We start from the raw sequence: 21,199 nt of genomic DNA on the forward strand, positions 1-21,199 counted from the left end.
TGATTTTGTTCTGAAGTTTGTGAGCTCAGAAGCGAATGAAATTTAAAACAGCTCTTGCAGGTGGTGTTGACAGCAATGGAATACCCTCAGCTATATGTAAGAGAGCCCTTTAAGGTGGCTTACAGAAGAGTAGGCCAGTACCGGAGAATCCAGCAAGCCAGAAAGAAAAATGGTTTATTCAAAAAGAAGGGGATTGAAAGGTAAGTAACTGAGATTCATTTTCTTTTATGTTGAATGAGGTTCTTTGGGGGTTGCATTAAACAATATCCTTTGTGATTGTTAGGAAAGGTTGCAACACCTGTTAAGCAGCACATTTAGAATTGTAGGCTTGGCTCTGGTAGGCTGCATTTATGTATAGATTAGGTCCAGGAGTCTAGGGCCACAATGATCAGAAAAGGTTTAATTTTAATGGGAAAAGCCCTTCCACTCCGTTGCAATTTGAGTTTTAAGATGGCATGTGACACTAAAGCACTGATACTAAGAAGATACTTCAGTCTCAGTATCTTAAACATATGTCCCATGCAAAAAAAATATTATTTTGAAAATTCAGGGATACACGATTCAAGATGGATCCTGTTCCCTTTCTCAGAAATTTTGGCTGCTGAAATACATAATATCATATTCTACCCATGTGCATTGTTGTAGGGACAGGACAGGCCACTGAGCAGGTTTTCTATGATCCCATGCAGACGGGGTAAAGGAGAGTCCTGGAGACCTCGGCGGGTTTTCAGGCTTTTTATTTAGATTTACCAGGCATATGGCAGGCAGGGGTGCTGGGGGGCCGGGAGGCTGGCAGTCCTCCCAGGCCCAGCAAATCCTCACTCTATCTGTGCTCTCTGGCGTTCTCTCTGCTTCTCTTCTCTCGGCTTCTGCTGGCGTCCCTATGATGCCGCCCTTAAAAGCCCAGTCTCAGCCCAGGTGAATCCCATCTACCTATGCCCACACCCTACTCCAGGTGCCCGCCATCAGGCATGCATTCAGGACCACAAGGATCCATCATCTATCCTGATGGCGGGAGGGCAGAAAAGCCTGATACTTTTACCTTACCCTACAATTGTCTTCAAGGTGAAGTTAAAACGTTTTCAACCTGCTTTTTCTTGCCAATGGCAAAACCATAAGACAGGCATGAAATCCAGAATACATAATACATTTTAACTTGGGAGTTTATTGTGGTCATTTATTTTACCTTTTTTTAGCTCCAATATGTCAAAAAAGTGAGGTGTTTTCAAGAGGCCTGAAGTATCAACTTCTGAACTTCCACAGACAAAATATACTGCAGAGAGCTCTACTTTCAATATGAAATAGAGGCTACAAGGGAAAGCAGACAGCCAAATAAATTTACTATCAACCAAGATATTTAAAAACTTAAGAAAGGAAGAGGTTTTTTTTAATTATTCATGGCAAAAATTACAACAGATCTATTTCTAGGCCCTATAGCAATATCAACTTTGTTAATTATGTTATAAATAGATTGAGAATGTGGGTGGGGGTCTGGAGATGGGACACACATTTTAGAGATTCTGAGACTTCTTAGAGTTGGACTTTTTACTTAAGGGCTTGCATGAGTGGCCTTTAGGGCTTTTGAACCACCTGAAATTATATTTCCATTGTTTGGGGTGAGTGTGTGTAGGGTAAGGAAAAATGTCAGGCTTTTCTGCCCTCCCGCCATCAGGATAGATGATGATGGATCCTTGCGGTCCTGAATGCATGCCTGATGGCGGGCACCTGGAGTAGGGTGTGGGCATAGGTAGATGGGATTCACCTGGGCTGAGACTAGGCTTTTAAGGGCAGTGTCACGGGGACACCAGCAGAAGCCGAGAGAGAAGCAGAGCCATGAAAAGAGCAGAGAGAATGTGAGAGAAGGCCGGAGAGCCCAGATAGAGTGAAGACTTGCTGGGGGCTGGGAGGTCTGCCAGCCTCCCGGCCCCCCAGCACCCCTGTCTGCCGTATGCCTGATTCTGACTCCTCCTGGTCTGCTGGATCATAGAAAACCTGCACTGTGGTCGTCCTTCCCCTACAGTGTGTATTTATGGCGTGGATATTGATGGCTTTCTTAAAAGATTCTCAGTGGAGCACATGGGAGATTAATCAACCTATAAATGATCTTTAGGTGAATTAGAAATTGGTACTCCTCTCTCAGTACCCTGTACTCTCATCGTAGGGTAAATGAAATAATCAGACTTTTTATGCCACTAGCCTCTGTGGCTATCACCTGCAGCCTTGATGGTGTTAATGCAAAAAACCTTGAGAGCTTGGATGCAGGCACACGTGCCTGATTATGAATACTTGGGGTGTGGGTATGCGTTTGTGTGCAATTGTGCACTCCTGAGCCTAGAGCATCATTCAGAGGGGGATGGCGACTACGAGAGAGGGATGAGCAGCTTGACTACAGAAGAGGCGAGACTATGAGAGAACCCTAGAGAGTGCCAAAGAGAGTCCAGAGAAGAACACAAAGATTTGTTGGGTGCCAGGAGGCTGGCAAGCCCAGCCTTGTTTGCCTGCCTTGCCAGCCTGCAGACTTGCCATGACAATTGGCTAGGTCAGCAGGATGATTCAATGCAGATGGGTATGGAGCCCTCTGAAAGCCTCAGGGGGGTGGTGTGCCGCGGGCGTGTAGTTCTCGGTGGGCGCCTCTCCTGAGACCTGGTGGCAGTGGAGAGGCCTCCGCACATATTGGGGGAGGCATTGGACAGACATGGCGCCTCCTTAGAGGCAGGGCTGGGGGTTGAATGTTCCCCCTCAGCTCTGCAAATGGAGTCGAGGACAACACTGGAGGCGCCATGGCAGCACAGGTGGTGACTAAAGTCCAGGAGCTTTGAGAAGAGCTAAAGATGCTGCAGGAGTGCAGGAGGTGGACAAGGTCAGGAGCTGTGGGACAAGAACTTGTGTGGAGGAGGAGATGGTCCCCAAGGACCAGCCCCTGACCCCTGAGGCAGCAGACTCATCAGGGAAGAAAGGGGACCACTATTCATCATTAAGAGCTCACCCAGTGGTGATGCGAAGATAAAAAAAAAAAAATTGACGGACAAACAATTCTTCCAGAAGGTGGGGGATCTTTGGGACGTTAGTTGTTAAGACTATGGTACCTGGGGGTGGATGGGATCATTTGCACACCCTAGGAGATGAAAATCAAGGGGCAGCTGCTGGGCCTCGGTAGCCTAAGGCAGCTCTTGTGTACTGCCCAACATTCCCAGGGCCACAGCGGGTGGCTGTGCTCAACCCACCAAGGAGCTGCTGTGGCCACAGCTGGGAATGGCAATGGCCCTAGCAGATGGGTTAGAGTTGGGGAGGGGGCAGGCAGGCATGAGAGCAGCCAGGCAGGAGATGTGTCAAAAAGCCAACTTAGATAAGGCAAAAAGCTGATGTTGCCAAAGTCAGGAAATCCTGAGTCGTCTCTATGTATCAAGCATTTTTCTCAATTCTTTCATGTGTATTACATAATTTATATATTATATGATTTAGCCCTGACACTTCCATTTTACAAATGAGGAAATATGTTTCATATCTATGTAAATGCAGTGTTTATGGGCTCTGGAAGACTTTTTTTTTTTTTTTTTTGTGGGACCCTCGCCAGTGGCGGGGGAATGAACCGGCGCTGCAGAGGCTGCGGGCAGCCTCACAGCCCAGCGCTCAACCGCTGCACCACCAGGAGAGGCCCAAGACTATATTTCTTTCTAAATCTTATTGACTATCCTGGCAGCTTCTCTTATCACTGTAGCCTTGGAGTTCCCAAATCCAGCAACTACTACTTCAGTCCTGAAAGGCTTACTAAGGAATGCAAGCCTCTTGAAAGTCACCTGTGAGTGATGCCCTGTTCACTTTGGGATAAGGTTGAGGTGCTGAGGAACCTGTCCTCAGTGGATGGGTGGGGAACATGGCTTGTGGTGGAGACCACAGCAGGAGAGGGTCCTGGAGAGTGGCCACGTGAGAGAGAATGCCAGAGAACCCAGAGAAAGAGTGTAAAGATCCATGGGGGGCTAGGAGTCTTGGTAGTCTGCCTACCTTCCAGCAACCCCTGCCTGACCTGTAACTGCCTCCTTGCATGCCAGCCTCCCTGCCTGGTACACCTGTGTACCTGGTTCCCTGAGAAAGCATTAAAGCCTGAAAAAAACATCAAGGCTCCAGGACTGTCCCTTATCCATCTGCCAGAATCCATAGTGAACCTGCTTGCTGGCATTAGTCATCTACCAGAAAGTTAACATCATAATTATACTTGACTGAACCCACTAGAAGCTGTGCAACTGGCAGAAACATATATATATATATATATATATACATGAAACAGATATGAAACATATTTCCTCATTTTTAAAATGGAGATGTTAGTGTCAGGGCTAAATCATATAATATATAAATTATGCAATACATCTGAAAAATTTTAAAAAAGTGCTCATACATAGAAAGCTATTAGCAAATGATGTTTTTTCACTAAAAACTAAAATGATGAAGATGGTATATGAGTTTTAAGGTTTTTGGATACGTCTTCAGGTTATTTTTTCTAAATGAGTGTTTTATGTAAATGCAGTGTTTATGGGCTCTGGAAGACTATATTATTGACTGTCCTGGCAGATTCTCTTATCACTGTAGCCTTGGCGTTCCCAAATCCAGCAAATACTACCTCAAGCTGTCATTGAAACAAGATCGCCAATTTGAGGTAATCAATTCTAATCATCACACACCTGGATTAAAACCTACATTCTGCCCTTGGTCAATTAATTTGATCTCTCTGTGTCTCAGTTTACTCATTAGTAAAATTAAGATAATGTGAACTACCTCTTAAGGTGGGATGAGGTTTAAGTGAGACAGTGAACTTAACCATGGTTTGGTGACAATATACCAAATAGCAGTTTTGGCTTATTTTTCTGTGATTTGAATCTTGGCCTTCAGTTTTATTTTTTGGAATGATACAATTTGTTCATATTTGAAGTTTGGATTTGGTGATGATTTAAATTATTCATTTTTAACTTTTCAGTTTCCTTAACACAGATTCTTTTTATCTTTTTAGATGGCACAGAGCTGTATCTACCAATTTAGTGAAACAAAATGTCTTGATCCCCAAAGAAGAATCATCCAATGATAGTGACATGGAATTTCATGAAAGCCAGCAAACACAGAAAAAAAATTTGATGAAGAAAGTGAAGACTGTTTGGGGGAGGATGTTGTCATACACGCATAGAGGCAAGCCAGCATGTGTCAGCAACGAAGTCTCCACCAGCCACAAGGAAACCCTCCTTTCAAACACACAGAGCCTTCTCCCTCGAATTGTCAAGCTTCCATCTCCCACATTATTTACCAGACCAAGAATGAGAAAGCTCTCACAGAACGGTAATTAAAAAGGCAGTTGATGGGTTGAGTGCTGAGGTCAAGAGGAATAATGAAATTAGGGTGGATTTTCTTGTACCCAAAGATGTCCTGGGAGCTCGTCTGAAAGGCAGGATCTCAGGTTCCACTCAGGTGTACTGAGTGAGAATTTGCATTTTAGAAAGAACCCCAGGTGACTCATATACAGGTACATTTTGAAAAGCTTTGAATTAGATTGCACTTGAAGTCTTTCCCAGTCAAAAATTAGTGCTCTAATCAGTCTCAAGTCACTTTTTGTTTAAAATTATGCACACACACACACACATATATAATGGCATGCATATATACATATCTGTGTCTACTATATACATTTATAAGGAAATAAAATAGGATTTTTTAAATTTTACTTACAGAGAACATAGTGATGCAACCTTTCAAACAGCTGCTCCCAACAGTGGAGGGTGTAGTGGGAATTTTATAAATAAAATGTATGATCAGCAAGTCACAAAGGCCATTTTCTTTTATTGTATTTACTTTCTATGTACTTTGTGAAAAAAATCAACATTTGAACTGTTAACATTATTTTTTCCAGTGTACTAGTGCTATTTTGAGGGTATCTTATGAGTTATAACTAACATGACCATGAATATTTGCATTCTCATTCTCCTTCCTAGCTTTTTAAAATTTAGAGACCTTATTTTTTTTAGTGCTGTTTTAGTTGTCCTGGAAAAACTTAGCAGCTATAGTTACAGGGAGTGAGTTTCCATATATCCCCTCTTCTTTCCCCACCTCCTCCACAGTTTCCTTTATTAGTAACATCTTACAGTACAGGCATACCTTGTTTTATTGCACCTCACTATTGAGTTTTGCAGATAAGGCACTTTTTACAGATTGAAGGTCGGTGGCGACCCTGCATCAAGCACGTCTATTGCTGCCATTTTGTCAACAGTGTGTGTTCACTTCATGTCTGTATGTCGTGTGTCACATTTAATTAAGGTTTGTACATTGCTTTTTCAGACAAAATGTTATTTCACACTTACAAGACTACTGTATGGCATAAACATAATTTTAGATGCACTGGGAAGCCAAAAAGCCTGTGTGATTCACTTTATTGTGGAGGTCTGGAATCCAAACTGAAATAATCTGAGGTGCGCCTGTAGTGTGGTGTATTTGTTATGATTGACGAGCCAATAATGGTGAAGTATTAACTGAAGTCCATAGTTCATAGTTTACATTGGGGTGCACTCTTTTCACTGTACAGTTCTATGGGTTTCAAAAATGCATCATGTTATATGTCCGCTATTTCAATATCCTATCGGAGCTTCACGGCCCCAAACATCTTCTGTAGCTTTTCAATTCCCTTTAAAGTGCAGCACAAGGAGAAATATATAGCCCTTATGTATAGGTAAGGAATCCACACGTAACTGCATATTTCACACAGTGACAAGGCTGCAAACCTGGTGTGTATGTGCGTTTTCATAAAAACATGAAACTAACAAAACTGATGGCTTCCAGCTGACTGGTTGCTCTTTCCAATAAACCTGCTCTTCTGGAAAAAACAGTCACTAATTCAAGCATCCAAGCATCCAACAATCACCTGGTAGGAATTGACCTGTCTACTTCTGTTGAAAATAGCAAAGAGGAACAGGCTTCTATGCCGATGGAGCTGGAGATTCTAGTGGAAAACAAAGGACCAAATTCCTCCTCCTAATCCGTGATTTGGATTTTTATATCACAGTGGGAATAAAAAAATTCTCACTAAGCTCTCTTTCACACACATGCCCATCCTTCAGGCAGCAGCTCAAATGTCACGACCCTGCCTTAGCTGTGACCCAATGACAGTGCACTCTTTCCTGTTGACCCTCACATTTTTAAAGAAATGTTTGCTGAGTGCTTATTGTAGGCCTGTCACAATGTTAAGAATAGAGTAGCAAACAGAACAGATGAGGCCCCTGTGCCCATGGAATTGTAGCAGAGAGTGATGTTCCAACATTATGCAGATAATTGCATCTAAGCAAAAGTAGGTGCACAGAGCACTATAGAAACACATCATGGGGTGCTTTATCTTTCAGGACTGGGGCTCAGGAAAGTCTTTCCTGACTTGAGTTGAGATCTGAAGGGCATTTAGAGTCAAAAAAGGAAAAAAATAGGGAGATTTCCTCAGAAAAAGAGCATCAGGCATAATTAAGGAATTAAAGGAACCCAACATGGTTGGAATAGAAAGGGTCAGGGAAAGGATAGTGAATAAGGTGGTAAGGGTGCTGTAAACCATGTAAAGAATTTTTAACTTTCTCCTAAGAGTGATATAAAACCATTGCATACTGGGGGGTTATATCTTTGCATTTTTAAAAGAGAGTTCCAGCAGTAGAGACTAGATTGGTGATGGGCAGGAGCAAATGCATGTAGAACGATAAACAGGCCCCCACATTCATTTAGGCAGAAATGAGACTAGCTTGGATTAGTCGTGGCTGTGGGGATGGGGAGAAAATTGTAGGATTTGGGGAAGAGCTGGACAGTGGAGGGAGGCAGAGAGGGAAGGGACCCACGCTGAACACCTGCTTTGAGAGTGGACCCCAATTTACTGAATTTAGGAGCAGAGACATTCTTATAAACAGGACACAAGCAGGACAAGATGATTTCAGGGGCTGTGCAGTTGCTGAAACACAGAGCAAACTGCAAATACCTTTTTCTCACTGCTGATCCGTTTGACTACATCTAGGAAAAGGTCTCATTTCCTGCCTTTTTAAGTGAAAATAAGGGATTCTCAAGCTTAGTGCCTTTTGCAGGCAATAACATGGTTTTGGTTTTGCCATATTAATGCCTATTTATAGTACTGGTCTTTGATTTGCAATAGTGTTTTAAAGTTTCCTTTATAAATCTATTGTGTGTAATAATTGAATTGACATGAAGAAAAATATTAAGACGTGTATGACTCCTGGAATACAAGAAAAACTATTAAGATGTTATATGAATAACTGAACCTGGAGCCACATTTGAGAGTAAATGTAAACTGGGCTTCACTCAACAACAAATATTGAAGGAATCACCTTGCCCGTTAGAGGAGTACTGTTTTTCATTCCATAATATTTAAAGGAAGAATCAAAGGAGGGTAAAACTGAAATCTAAAGAAAGACCTTTTCAAGACTGGTCTGTAACTTCTGAGGTCATGACCCTCCAAAAGGTGAATGTCTGAAGAATTAAGTGTGATTTGGAAAAGCAAATCCTTTTTTTATCGTACTTTAGGGAGAGCATGTATATAATTGTGAATCTCATAGATTCCCTTTTTCTCCTTTTTCTAAGCAACTATCCAGCTAGATGTCATAGAAGCAGAGACAGAGGAGATAACTGGAGGAAATACACTCCTCAGGGCCAGGAAAACCACCAAGCGGTTATCTGTGACATCCCTTCCTTCAGGACTTCGAAAGGTAAGATGTTAAACTCACCTAAAGATTTCCCATAAGTCAATGTTTAGGGATGTTGTAAGACCCAATTCTCTCCTACCACAAGCCCCTCAGAATAAAGGCTTTAAATGTGCTGATAGTATCTCCTAAGAATTGAGGTCATAGAAAGTTGGCTGATTCCTCCACTTCTAAGCTCAAACTGTTCAGTTTCAACTACAATCTGGGCAGCAGTGGAATTTTCAGCTTTAGACTTTGTCAAGTGCTCAAATGTCAAGCTAGTATGTCAGTATCAGGCCTGCCATTCATGCTGTGTGGAGAGGAATTCACTAGGCCAGTACTGCCCAGTGGAATTTTCTGAGGATGTACGTGTGCATTGTCCAATATAGTTGCCAATAGCCCCATGTGGCTTTTGAGACTTTGAAATGTGACCAGTGCAACTGAAGAGTTAAATTTCTTACTTTAATTGCAATTAATATATTTAATGCCACATAAGTACATATAAATACTATACCACTTGTGGACAGTGCAGCACTGGACAGTCCAGGACTCTTCAATAAGTTCCTAAGTATAGAGATTTGAACCTAAACTTCCCAGACTGGTTTTCAAAATAGAACCCTGAATGATTATTATTATTTTAAGTATAACAAGTGTTTATTAAAGCTATGTTACAGGCCCTTCTTAGCGCTTTAAAAATATCAACTCAGAGAATCCTCACAACAGTGCTATAAGGTAACTAGCAATACTGTATTTCACTGAGAGGTTGAATGATTCGCCCAGGTAAGTGTCAGGGCCAGGGTTCAAACCCAGGGAGACCCAATTCTAGAATCCATGTTCTTAATTATTAAGCTAATTAATATGGACCTCATAGTGGCCAATAGCCACACATGACTAAGGTAATTAAAATTGAAATAAAATTGACTGTTAACTCAGTTGCACTAACTACCTTTCAAGTGCGCAATGACCACATGTACTTAGTGGGTGTTGTTTTGGACAGCACAGATAAAGAACATTTCCATTTCCACAGAGTTCTATTGAAGTTTGTTCTACAGCAGTACTTTCTCAACACCAATAGTTTGAATTTTGTCTCTTAGGTGCTAGGTTCATATTTATCATATTATTATTATGTGCTGGATAAAGATTTGGGTGCTATCAAGATGATCCAACAGACACAGTCCTGTCTTGTGGAACTTAAGTTTAACAGAGATAGACATTAAAACATGGTACTGCAAAACAGTGGGGTAAGAACAATCTTTTGAACGAATGGTGCCGGGACAAGTGAACATCTGTGTGGAGACAAAGATGATATGTGATCCCTTTCCAACACCATACACAAAAAATTAATTCCATGTGGTAGTGGTAAAACCTTAAAACTTCTGGAGGACAACAAAATATCTTCATGATTTCGGTATAGATTAAGACTTCTTAAGAAGCAAACATCACTGGGCCTCCCCGGTGGTACAGCAGGTTGAGTGCAGTGCTGTGAAGCTGTCTGTGGCCTCTGCAGCACAGGTTCGATTCCCGGCCAGCCAGGGAGATACCCACATGGCGTGGCAGACCTCCCCTGTCTTGCCTGCTGCTCCATCTGCCTGTTCTGCTCCCCACTGTCTCTGGTGAATCCTCTCACCCTCTCGCACCTCTGGCCTATATCCCAGTTCTTGTATAAATAAATCTCAAAAAAAAAAAAAAAAAAAAAAAAAGCAAGCATCGCTGATCATAAAGTTAAAGCTAAATACATTTTTCTACATTAAAATTATGAATGTTATTAGGTGAGACATTAAATCAAAGGTTGTCAATTGGCTATAGATTTTCTCAAAAACATAGTTGTATTAATTGCCTATCGTTAAACATGAAGTATCTCAAAAGTCTTTCTGAGGATTTGGAAGCAGCAAACTTATAACCCTCATGACCTTGGTAGTAACTGTAGAGGCTGTCCCCTTTGCAGGAGGCATTTGCCACTAGTTCACACCTGCCCCAATTGGTCCTGTTTCACAAATCCTGCCTGGTTCTTTAGGCTTTTGACTTTTTTTTTAAATTTTTTTTTTTTTAAAGATTTATTTATATAAGCACTGGGGACAATCAGAAGTGCAGGAGGCTGAGAGAATTCACCAGAGTCAGAGCGGAGAGCAGAGCAGGCAGACTGACAAAGTACACTGCTGAGGGGACCAGCGGGCTGCAGGAGAGGTCTGCACACCATGTGGGACCCTCGCCCTGCGGCTGGGGATCGAATCGGATCGAATCGGTGCTGCAGAGGCTGCGGGCAGCTTCGCAAACCAGCGCTCAACTGCTGCGCCACTTGGGAGGCCCTAGGCTTTTGACTTTTTAATAGTTGCATTCAACAAACACAGAAATAACTTAGAAATTACCTAGTGTGGTAAGTGCTTAGCGGGAAAAAGTACTGAGTTTGTTTTTTTTTTTAAAGATTTTATTTTATTTATACAAGAGCTGGGGTACAAGCCAGATGTGTAGGAGGGTGAGAGGGTTCACCAGAGACAGAGTGGGGAACAGAACAGGCAGAATGATGAAATACACTGCTGAGGGGAGCAGCAGGGGAGACAGGAGAGGTCTGCCTCGCCATATGGGTTGTTTCAAGGGCGGTGGGGATCGAACCAGCACTACAGAGGCTGCGGACAGCTTCACAGCGCTGTACTCAACCACCTGAGCCACCAGGGAGGCCCCAGTACTGAGTTTTATAAGAGAGCAAACAAAAGAGGTATCCAACTTTAGATGGATTTGGAATGAGTGACCTTGGAACCTGAGCAAGCTAGTAGGGCAGAGCAGTTATTGAATAGACTCACTGTAAACACGATCAGACAAAGGGTAGGGCAACATGTGGTCCCACTTCCTACTTTGCATAGGTCTCACCAAAGTCCTAGTGCTAATTATTAAGCACAAGGGGAAGAGTGAACCCACTGAGACTTAAAGGGGTGCATTAGCCAGGAACTATAACCTAGGAATGATTTCCAATAGCAACACTATTAGGACAGGCACTTGTAGCCAGCAAGTGAAGAATGAGAGGAAAAGTAACAGGCATGGGGAGAAAAGAACCCAGAGCTTTCTTTTTATGTTTGGAGACATGTCTGCCATGAAAATAAGGAAACCTGCAGAAGAGAGACCAAATTAACAACTGGATCCAGTGATAATGAGCTTTCTGGGGCACTGGTCCACAACAGCCCCACTCTCTTGCTGTGCTCAGCAGTTGCAGAGGCAATTTCTTCCTCCTTTTACGAATGACCTGCTTTTTTCCTGACACTGTATTCTTTCAGAACCAGACAATCTCATTTCTCTGCACCCTATAGATCCCTTCAAAGAGAGCTCTGGGCACAAAGGAAATGCATGTAGTGTGGAGAATAATATGAATACGTTCTCCAACCAAACGTTATGTGGCAAATGTTCAGTTTATAAGGGAATGTCCCAAGGGTGAGAATTCTTACTAAAGTCCCATCCCAGAAATAATGTTGGTACTTCCTAATCCAATGTGTTTTGCATTTTTACAATAGGTTCCATATTCATCAAAAAAGAGACCACACTTTCCGGCACTTAAAAAAAAGAAACATAGCATGGAAAACATCCTCCGAAAATCAGATTTGACAGTAGGAAAGCTTCAAATGCAGGTAGTGGACAAAGGCTTTTACTTTTGTGTTTCAGAAACATCAGAACAGTACTGAGTGCACTCTTCTGCTAGACAGCAGGATATGGGACGAAATTAATGATTAGCATTAAGAAATAATGTTAGTGGGGGGCATTCTGAGAGTGGCTAAAGGATTGCTAAGGGCACCTAGGATAATGCTGTGTGCCTAATAAATATTAAGTGAATTCAATTAAAATCAAGGCATGCACGCAGGCTTCTTTTCAGAAGAAATGAGACTGTCTTTACCACTGGGTGGTAAATGTATGTTTTCAAGCTCTGTTTGCTATGACTTGAATTAGAATAATACTCTGGGACTTGCAAAATGTCCACCAATTCCGGAACTCATATCTCAGGAAAAACACCCATCCTTTTGGTTCTGACAAAGATTTCCAACAACATGGCTTCATGTTTCTATGTATTATAGGTAGATGACCTCATAGAAACAGTAACTGATAAATCCCTGAAGCTATTGGCCCAAAGACATGCTGAACTTCAACAGTGTGAGTTTCTAGGAGATGAAATTCTTCAGTCTTCTAAGCAGTTCCAGAGGATATCCAAGAGAACCATGAGGAAGTATAAGTTGAAAAACGTATGTTTTCCATGTACCTGCTGCTGCTTTTGATTCTATTCCTGATTGCAAAGAGGTTATATTAATAGAGAGTCTTATCTTTTGGTATATAATCCTAATAAATCTCTTTAGTGAATTAATCATTGGGGGAGGAGAGTATATTTTAGAATATTCTACTCAATAGTCCTTAAATCCTTTTTTAAAACCTTAATTTTTAATTCTAAGTCAAAATAAGCAAACTTTCGCTTTATAATTCTCACTAATAATGGAAAATAGAAACATTTATTAGGGTATAACTATTTGGGAAATTTCTTCCATGATTTGCCAGATGAAATTAGAGGAAGCACTTAAAAGTATTATGACACTTTTAATATGACTACTACTGAGCTAATTTTAAACTTTCAATTTTAAAGATAAGAATTCTTATTAAAATATAACATTATTAAAGTATGATTCATGGGAAGTGTCATGTTTCTGAACTAAAGTAAATGGATAAGGATAAAATCTAACAAGTATTGAACATGTAATTCAATACTTAAGAAAATTGTAACTGATTTTATCGTAGCTTAATTTTTAAAAGGATTATAAAATCCTTTACAATTAACAATCACTTTGCTCCAGTATTAAACAGATCTAGAAAGTAATGCATATTGATTTACTTTGCGTCTGGTAATTACCTTTATCCCAGTAATTATTAATATCATCATAGAACCTCTCCCATAATGCATATACTCCACAAGTATTTTGCACATAATTTCATAACTCTCCTGAAGCCTGTCCATGGACTTCTTTTTCAAAAGTGGTAGTAATTTCCAGAAATTGCTACTTCACAATCTTCAACTTATTCTGCAAGCAAGTCAATGTTATTAAAAACTACTTGGACTACTAACAAACACAAACATATTTGACTTGAAAACACTTTATTGAACATTTGGATGTTGCTTCCAATCTTTTAAGGATTAAAAAAAGGCATTTAAATAACAAGAAATCTATACCGACATCATTTTTCTTTATGTAAAGAAATATGAAAGAATTGTGCATTAATATTTAAAAGCAAAGTAGTTCACTGCCAAAACTTTATCTCAAGAGCACAACAAATTCTAAGCACAATAAGATCATACTGCTACTTCAATATTCTTGGAAATGGTGAGTGACTAGCCTGTCTATGGCTTAGAATCTGTTTCCATGCTTGTTTCCTGAGATTCTTCTACCTCTGAGAGCTTTTCATCATCTGCAATTGAGAAAGAACCAACACCTTGGTCAAAATGCTTAAATGTTTGAATTGTATAAAATACCATTTTTGTTCTTTAATAGCCAATCTATTTAAAGATGTCAAAATTATAACCTATGCCTATAATCAGCCCACACAGGATTTGTTTTTAAAAGTGCTATTTTGGTTGTTGATTAATCAAAATATAAAATTTATGTGATATATTTACTAAAAAGAAAAAATCTAGATCTTAGGCTTCCTTGAAAACAATCAGATAATAGAAATTTCCAATTGGCTATAGGCAATAAAAAGAGCAAGTCTCCGGTTCCCCAAAGCATCCATGATCCAGAGTATGCAAATGTGCATATGTTGGGATCATTTCACTCACTCATCATTGCTTGCCTGGGTCTTGAATCATTACTTCATATCGATAAAAGATAATAAACCAAGAAAAATTGTAGATCTAACATCCTTGAACTTCTCATAATTTAAACCACTGGTTATGTATTTAAATAATACAGTACTATAATTAAAAATATATAAAAATGCTAACTCAAAAGGAAACCTGCACTCCTATGTTTATTATAGCACTATTAACAAAAGCCAAGATATATATATAATGGAATACTACTCAGTGATCAAAAAGATAAACATGCCATTTGCAGCAACATGGATGAAACTGGATGGGATTATGCTAAGAGAAGTAAGTCAGAAGAAGGAAGATAAATACCAGATGGTATCACTTATATGTGGAATATAGAAAAACCAAATAAAGGGTCAGACAAAGATCAATTTAAAAAGAACCCCTGAAAGCTGATCATAGATTTGCAGCTTTCAGAGGGGGAGGGGTGAGACTGGGATAGGGAAAGAGAGCACAACAGACTATGGTGGAGGACTATGGTGAGACTGCACCTGAGGGGAAAAACCCTATACTGTCAAACACTAGCAAGGAGATAAAACAATAGTACTTCAAGCAAAAAAAAGTTGAACATTGTCAGTACATTCTAATGTTATACTCCTCTTCTGAGAGGGAAGATGTGTTCTTTGTTATTTTAGAAGGCCTGGCCCTGGATCATTTAAAAATCTTTGAAAACATTCAAGGAAATTCCCTCTACTTACTTTCCAATGTTTGCTGCAGTTCATGGATGGTACTAAGAAGAACATGAAATTGTTTCCGTCTCAATTCCAGCTGTGTTAACAAGAAGAAAATTAATACACATTGATCCTTAAGAATATACATATCACAAAGGCTAAGAATACAGGCAAATACCTTATCTTCAACACTTTCTTTAATATGTGAAAGATGCTCTAATTCTTTTCCCAGAGCTTCTAGTTCTCTGAAAAAAAAAAAATAAATAAAACAGTGTTATGTTTTTGCTACTTGGGACAACAAATCACAATATCTCACTTTTGGGTCATCAAATAGTATTTAAAAAATAAAAATGATAAAGAGTTATCACCCTCAGGCCTCCCTGGTGGCGCAAGGGGTTAAACATCGCACTATGAAGCAGTCCACAGCCTCTGCAGCACGGAGTTCGATCCCCAGCTGGCCAGGGAGCAACCCACATGGCACAACAGACCTCTCCTATTTGACCCACTGCTCCCCTCAGCAGTGTATTTCAGTAGATATGCCTGTTCTGCTCCCCACTCTGTCTCTGGTGAATCCTCTCACCCCCTGCATCTCTGGCCTGTACCCCAGCTCTTGTATACATAAATAAATCTTAAAAAAAAAAAAGTCCATTAAAGGTAAGACTTTTAAAACTAAGAATGATTTCTTAACTGCTAAATATGCAGTTATTTTCATTAAAATTACATTTTTATTGAATAATTTTTAAAATACAATATAGGTAACAGGATAATGAACCCCCAAACTGATAAATTTTAACATTTGCTGTATTTACTTCTTATTAGTAAAAAAAAAAAATAATAATAATTGCAGATAAACGTGAACTATTTTTTTTTAATTTTTTTTTTATAGAAGCATGTTTTTATTTATTTATTTGTTTGTTTGTTTGTTTATACAAGCACTGGGTACAGTCAGAAGCGCGGGAGGGTGAGAGAATTCACCAGAGCCAGAGCGGGGAGCAGAGCAGGCAGAAGGACTGAAGTACACAGCTGAGGGGAGCAGCGGGCGGCAGGAGAGGCCTGTGCGCCACGTGGGACCATCCTCCGGTGGCCAGGGAGCAGTCGGGGATCGAACTGGCGCCACAGAGGCCACGGGCAGCCTCGCAACCCAGCGCTCAACCGCTGCGCCACCGGGGAGGCCCAGACGTGAACTATTTTTGAACCTTACTGTCAGCCCTCTATTCCAGACTTCTTTTCCTCCTCTAGTACTTCCTCAATCACTGTAATCCTTTTTTAATGTAGATATTCGTTCTCTGAATAATACACAGTATAAACATATCATATAAGAGTATACAGTATTGCTAGGATATAATGTAAAATAACCATTTTACAAATGGTTATTCTGTATGTAGTTCAGAAACTTAGGAATAATTTAAAATTCATTATATGCCCTTTTTTCCCCTACTGATTAAGATTTTGAGGTATGTGTTTTAAAGTATATATCCAGCTTATTGTTTTTATGTGTTACTATATAAGCAGACCATTCTGTTTATCCATTTTTCTATTGATATATGCATTTATATAGAATTATAGGCAATAAGGTAGGAGGAAGAAAAATTTAATCAGTCAGTACTAGAATATGTAATATTGAAGATCTGACTTTTTGAAGCATCTTTTCTTATACAAAGGGAATGTGCATGTGAGTATATATTTATGTAATAAGATAAGCTCCTTTCAAAGCAAAGCTCTAAACTTACTTTAAAGTCTCATGCCTATCTGGATGATGCTGGATCACTTTTGCCAAAGCATCATATTCTGAAAGGCAAAAAAAAAAAAAAAAAAAAAAAAAATTACCAAATTAAGGCTTTTTTGTACGTGGATTATCAAAACCAAAAAGGATAACACCATAAATCTCCTCTAATCACTTTCCAGTTGCATAAGAAATAGAAACATTGAAAGAATATTTTTAGTTTCATGTGATTCAATCATAACTGTAATGATACAGACTTCAAAAGTATTCTAAACAGGGACTTCATCTCAGACTTTTTTTCTCTCCCACTTACCTATGGGCAGAAGACAAAAGTTCAGCATAAGCATAATGGATTAAAGTCATTGATCATGAAGGGGACTGATTTGAAGAGTATCTTACACACTATTTGCCCAGTAAAAAAGAAAAAAGATCAGCAAGGTAAATATATCCTACCATTAATTTAAGATGTTAGACAACAGCAAATTATACTTCTCATTCTAAAGGTAAAGATTTTAGAAACAGAAATGCTATAAAATTCAGAAACCTTTTTTCTGTTCCACTGAGACCTCCAATATATCGTCTATCTACTGTTAACCTTTCTTATAAAATGATAAATGGCAACATTCATTTAAAAGCCTCAATAATCAACAAAAATACAATGAAACATTTAAGAGTTTTAGAATTGAAATAATTTTTAAATAAGCTGGCATAGCTTACTATAAATTGCCTTCCAAAACTTGATCATAAGTATTTTAGACTGAATTCAAAACCAACTTCTAAAAATTAGGAACTAAAGGTCACCTTAATTAGCTATTAAAAAGTAAAATCCATGGTTTTGAATTCAGCTTATTAATTGGATAAATTAATCTTAAAAAAAGATATTTATTGATTTAACACAAATTATTTGGATTAAAATATAAGCTATGCTCAATGTAAAAAGAACATAATCCATAAAAATCTACAAACCCCAAATAACCACTGGCATTTTTTATTTCCATCTAGTTTCTCATGTGTCAAGTTTGTTTGTACTTTCAAGTAAGTTTGTACTTAGTAAAAACTCAATGGGTTTAAATTACATTCTTTTTTTCATTTTGTTAAAAATAGCTACATTAAAACAAATACTCTTAATCTAGTGAATTTGCACAAATTGCTTTGCTAATCAACCATAGCATTATTTAAGCAAAGAGTTCTGAAGACAGTAAAACAACGAATACTTAAATACTTGGAAAATCAATACAATCCAGTAACGGATTTTTTTTTTTTTCAGACAGCCTTCCTTTTCTACTTTAAATAATAGAGTTTTACAGAATTAGCTTGCTCCCAATTATCTTACATAATTCAGGTTGATTCTAGCTGTCGATTTTACCTCAGAATATTAAAAACTGCATGAAAATACTAGTCAGTAATAAAGTATCTGCACATTAAGTCCCATAAAACCATTACCTTGGCGATTTTTTCGTATTCGTTTTGCTTGAAGAATCTGCTTTTTGCATTCAGCAATTTTTTCATGTGCTCCAGCAATACTACATTCTATATAAAGAGGTGTTTTTAAGATAGTCATCCATTTCAATTTCAAAATGCTTTTAAATTAAGTTCCATTACTAACAGAATAAAAGGCGGCATTTAAAAAATACCTGTAACCCAAAGTATTGTATCATACTTGAATATATTTTTGTAGTCGATATTTAATGTATTATTTCTATTACTACTGTATTATTATTTTACCACTAAGCAAAGTAAAATTATTAGTATAGTGTTTTCTTTTAGACCATAAAAATTTACAGATAGAAAACATTGGTATGTTTGTTATTTTTACCTATTTCTTTGTAAATTTTTTCATAATTTTCCATTTCTCTGAGATTCATATCATAAACCAGCAATGTTTTGCCCATTGAAAATTCACATTGGGACAGTGTGCTCAGCATGCGTTGGTACTGGCTATATCTGATGAGAAAGGGAAACAGAATAAAGAATTCTTTAGATGACCAAATTTGTATTATTACAGTACAGGCAAAGATTTGCTAACTAAATTATACCAAGTTCTAAGAAAATCATTTGATTTATTTAAAACAAAAAATAATTTAGAACACCTGTGGTTTCCAAGTTTTCTTTTTCCAAATGTGGTGTACCTGAATTTGTAAGTGGCTCTAGCTATGAAGGATAGGACTGTTCTTATAAACTTAATTCAAATAACTATATTTGGTATTTTTAAAAACTATTTTGATTTTTTTAGCTTCAAAATTCTGTTCTCACAATTATTTCATTCTATATAATTATCTATATTGAATATTAATCCAAATAATGAAAATTGTTCTAAGTAAAAAAAGTAATATTTATGTTAAACCTTGCAGCAATATTTTATTAGCTCATTAAAGAAAAATTTTATTTTGTCTTGCTAAATATTTATCTATTTAAAGTGACCAAATTAGTGAGTCTAAATGTAATCTTTACTTCTTCTTACCACTCTGCCTTCTGCACATATTAATAAACATAAAGCAGGCCTCTGCAGAGAAATAAAGGCCAGAAATATTTACTCTTAATTAATCAAGAGTTGACACCACTGGACATTTAAGATAACTGAAATTTTGAAATAGTAACAGGATTACAATGTACAGTCTAAGATCACATCAAGATATTGGCACAGAAACAACAATGAAATGAATTACCCCTCTTCCTGTGATCCAGAATTACACCATTTAATGAAACTTTTCACTAGCAGATTAATTCTCCGATCATCTCCAGCACCATCTCCATCAATTAGGAGACGTTTGCGTATGACTTCATCTGGAGGTAAGAAGAACAATGTGAATTAAAATGACTTGCTCTTGGTAACTCTCAAGGGAAAATAATCAATGACTACTCATTCATTCTTCCAAAAGAAATCACTGAAATTTACATGTACTAAGGTCAATGAACTATATGCTTTAAAATAGTTGAAATGTTAAATTTTGTTTAGGTTTTACTGAAATTTATACTGATATCTAACTATAAATACATATACGTGTGTGTGTATATATATATTTTTTGGCAAGACTGTGTATATCCAGCCTCATTGTAGGGAAGGCCTGGGGTTATAGACAGCTGTGAAAAGTCCTACCCTCACAGAATGTCATCCCAATGTGTTGTTTAGTAGAAATAATTTTCAGGTTCCACCAAGAAAATAAATCAATAATTCTTGGGGAACAGCTTTAAAAAAAACCTGTGCACAGACAGTAGAAAATCGAACTCTTCAAATCTCTTGCTAGTGTGAGGTTATTGGTAAAAGGAACAGTTGCCCCAAGGTAAAAAATTTCCAAAAAGCAGTACAGATGATGAGTAACAAGTGGGGCCCCAACCTGCCTGCCTGGCAGCCCTAAGCTAGAGCTTTTGCTGGATCATAACAAGAGAAAGAAACTAAAACCACAATAAAGTATTTTCATCTATCAGACTGGCGAAGATCAAAAGACCCAATAATAAAGGCATTGGCCAGGGTGTTAAGAAACCACACTTAGATACACTGATGGAATGGAAGCTAGTACAGGCTATAGGGCAACTGGGCAATAGTAAACAATAGTTAAAGTGCAAGTACCTTCCTGGCCCCTTCCTTCCAATTTTACACACTCATCCTATATACATGCACCAATGCACGAAGATAAATGGAAAGGGATTTCCTACTTAGCAGTGTCATGTGTAGTAGAAAGATGGCAAACCTCAACATTCACCAGTCAGAGACTGTTTAAATTATCAGACGTTAATGTAACATAAAATTATGCAGCCAATAGAATAGTGTGGCTTTATGCACCGACACAAAAAAATCTCTGTAGATATGATAAGTAAAATGAAAACAAAACAGGTACAGGGAAGTACAAGTTTGTCACCGTTTGCGTAGAAAAGGGAGGTTTTGTGTGTATGTGTGTGCACATCACATATGAATGTGTCTGCGTATTCAGAAAATATCTTTGTAAGGATGCCTAAGGAACTGGTAATAGGGGTTGTTCTGGTGAGAGGAATTCCAAATGGAGGTGGAGAAAAGATTTAATTTTCTTGTCTGGTTTTGGAGTGTTTGTTTTTTACCATGTACATGCATTTTTTTTTTTTCAAAAACAAAAAATAAATTTTAAAGTGTGCATAATTCTTAGAGAGCCTGCCTGATGAAGCAACAACAAAAATCTTAAACAATAGTTCCTGTGTGTGTAGGCAGAAGAATTTTAAAGCGCAGGTGCAGCGGAGATAAACTTTGGAGGGCAGATGGCTCCAGTTTTAAAATCTATTCCTTGACAACATCAGATAAACATCT

The 21,199-nt window shown here is 38.4% G+C and overlaps 2 protein-coding genes across 3 annotated transcripts in view; one reads left to right on the forward strand and one right to left on the reverse strand.

Annotated features, from left to right (window-relative positions):
- On the forward strand, positions 1-13,787 carry CUNH3orf49 (chromosome unknown C3orf49 homolog). Its single transcript, XM_037501579.1, has 6 exons — positions 1-200; positions 5,006-5,325; positions 8,602-8,726; positions 12,200-12,313; positions 12,755-12,919; positions 13,752-13,787. Exons 1-6 carry the CDS (start codon positions 76-78, stop codon positions 13,785-13,787), a joined length of 885 nt encoding a protein of 294 aa, XP_037357476.1. The 5' UTR covers positions 1-75.
- Positions 13,784-21,199, reverse strand: part of THOC7 (THO complex subunit 7) — a 16,230-nt gene continuing 8,814 nt past the window's right edge. For both annotated transcript variants that reach the window (XM_037492249.2, XM_037492240.2), the window contains 7 exons: positions 19,590-19,707; positions 18,740-18,867; positions 18,367-18,453; positions 16,931-16,988; positions 15,379-15,445; positions 15,228-15,297; positions 13,784-14,129 (listed from right to left, as the gene is read on the reverse strand). In XM_037492249.2, the coding sequence (XP_037348146.1) occupies positions 14,062-14,129; positions 15,228-15,297; positions 15,379-15,445; positions 16,931-16,988; positions 18,367-18,453; positions 18,740-18,867; positions 19,590-19,707 (596 nt within the window). In that variant the 3' untranslated portion in view covers positions 13,784-14,061. The remainder of the gene's footprint in view (positions 14,130-15,227; positions 15,298-15,378; positions 15,446-16,930; positions 16,989-18,366; positions 18,454-18,739; positions 18,868-19,589; positions 19,708-21,199) is intronic.

Source organism: Talpa occidentalis, unplaced genomic scaffold (assembly GCF_014898055.3).
Source record: "Talpa occidentalis isolate TD23 unplaced genomic scaffold, MPIMG_talOcc4v2.1 talOcc4.10, whole genome shotgun sequence".
Classification (NCBI taxonomy): Eukaryota; Metazoa; Chordata; class Mammalia; order Eulipotyphla; family Talpidae; genus Talpa; species Talpa occidentalis.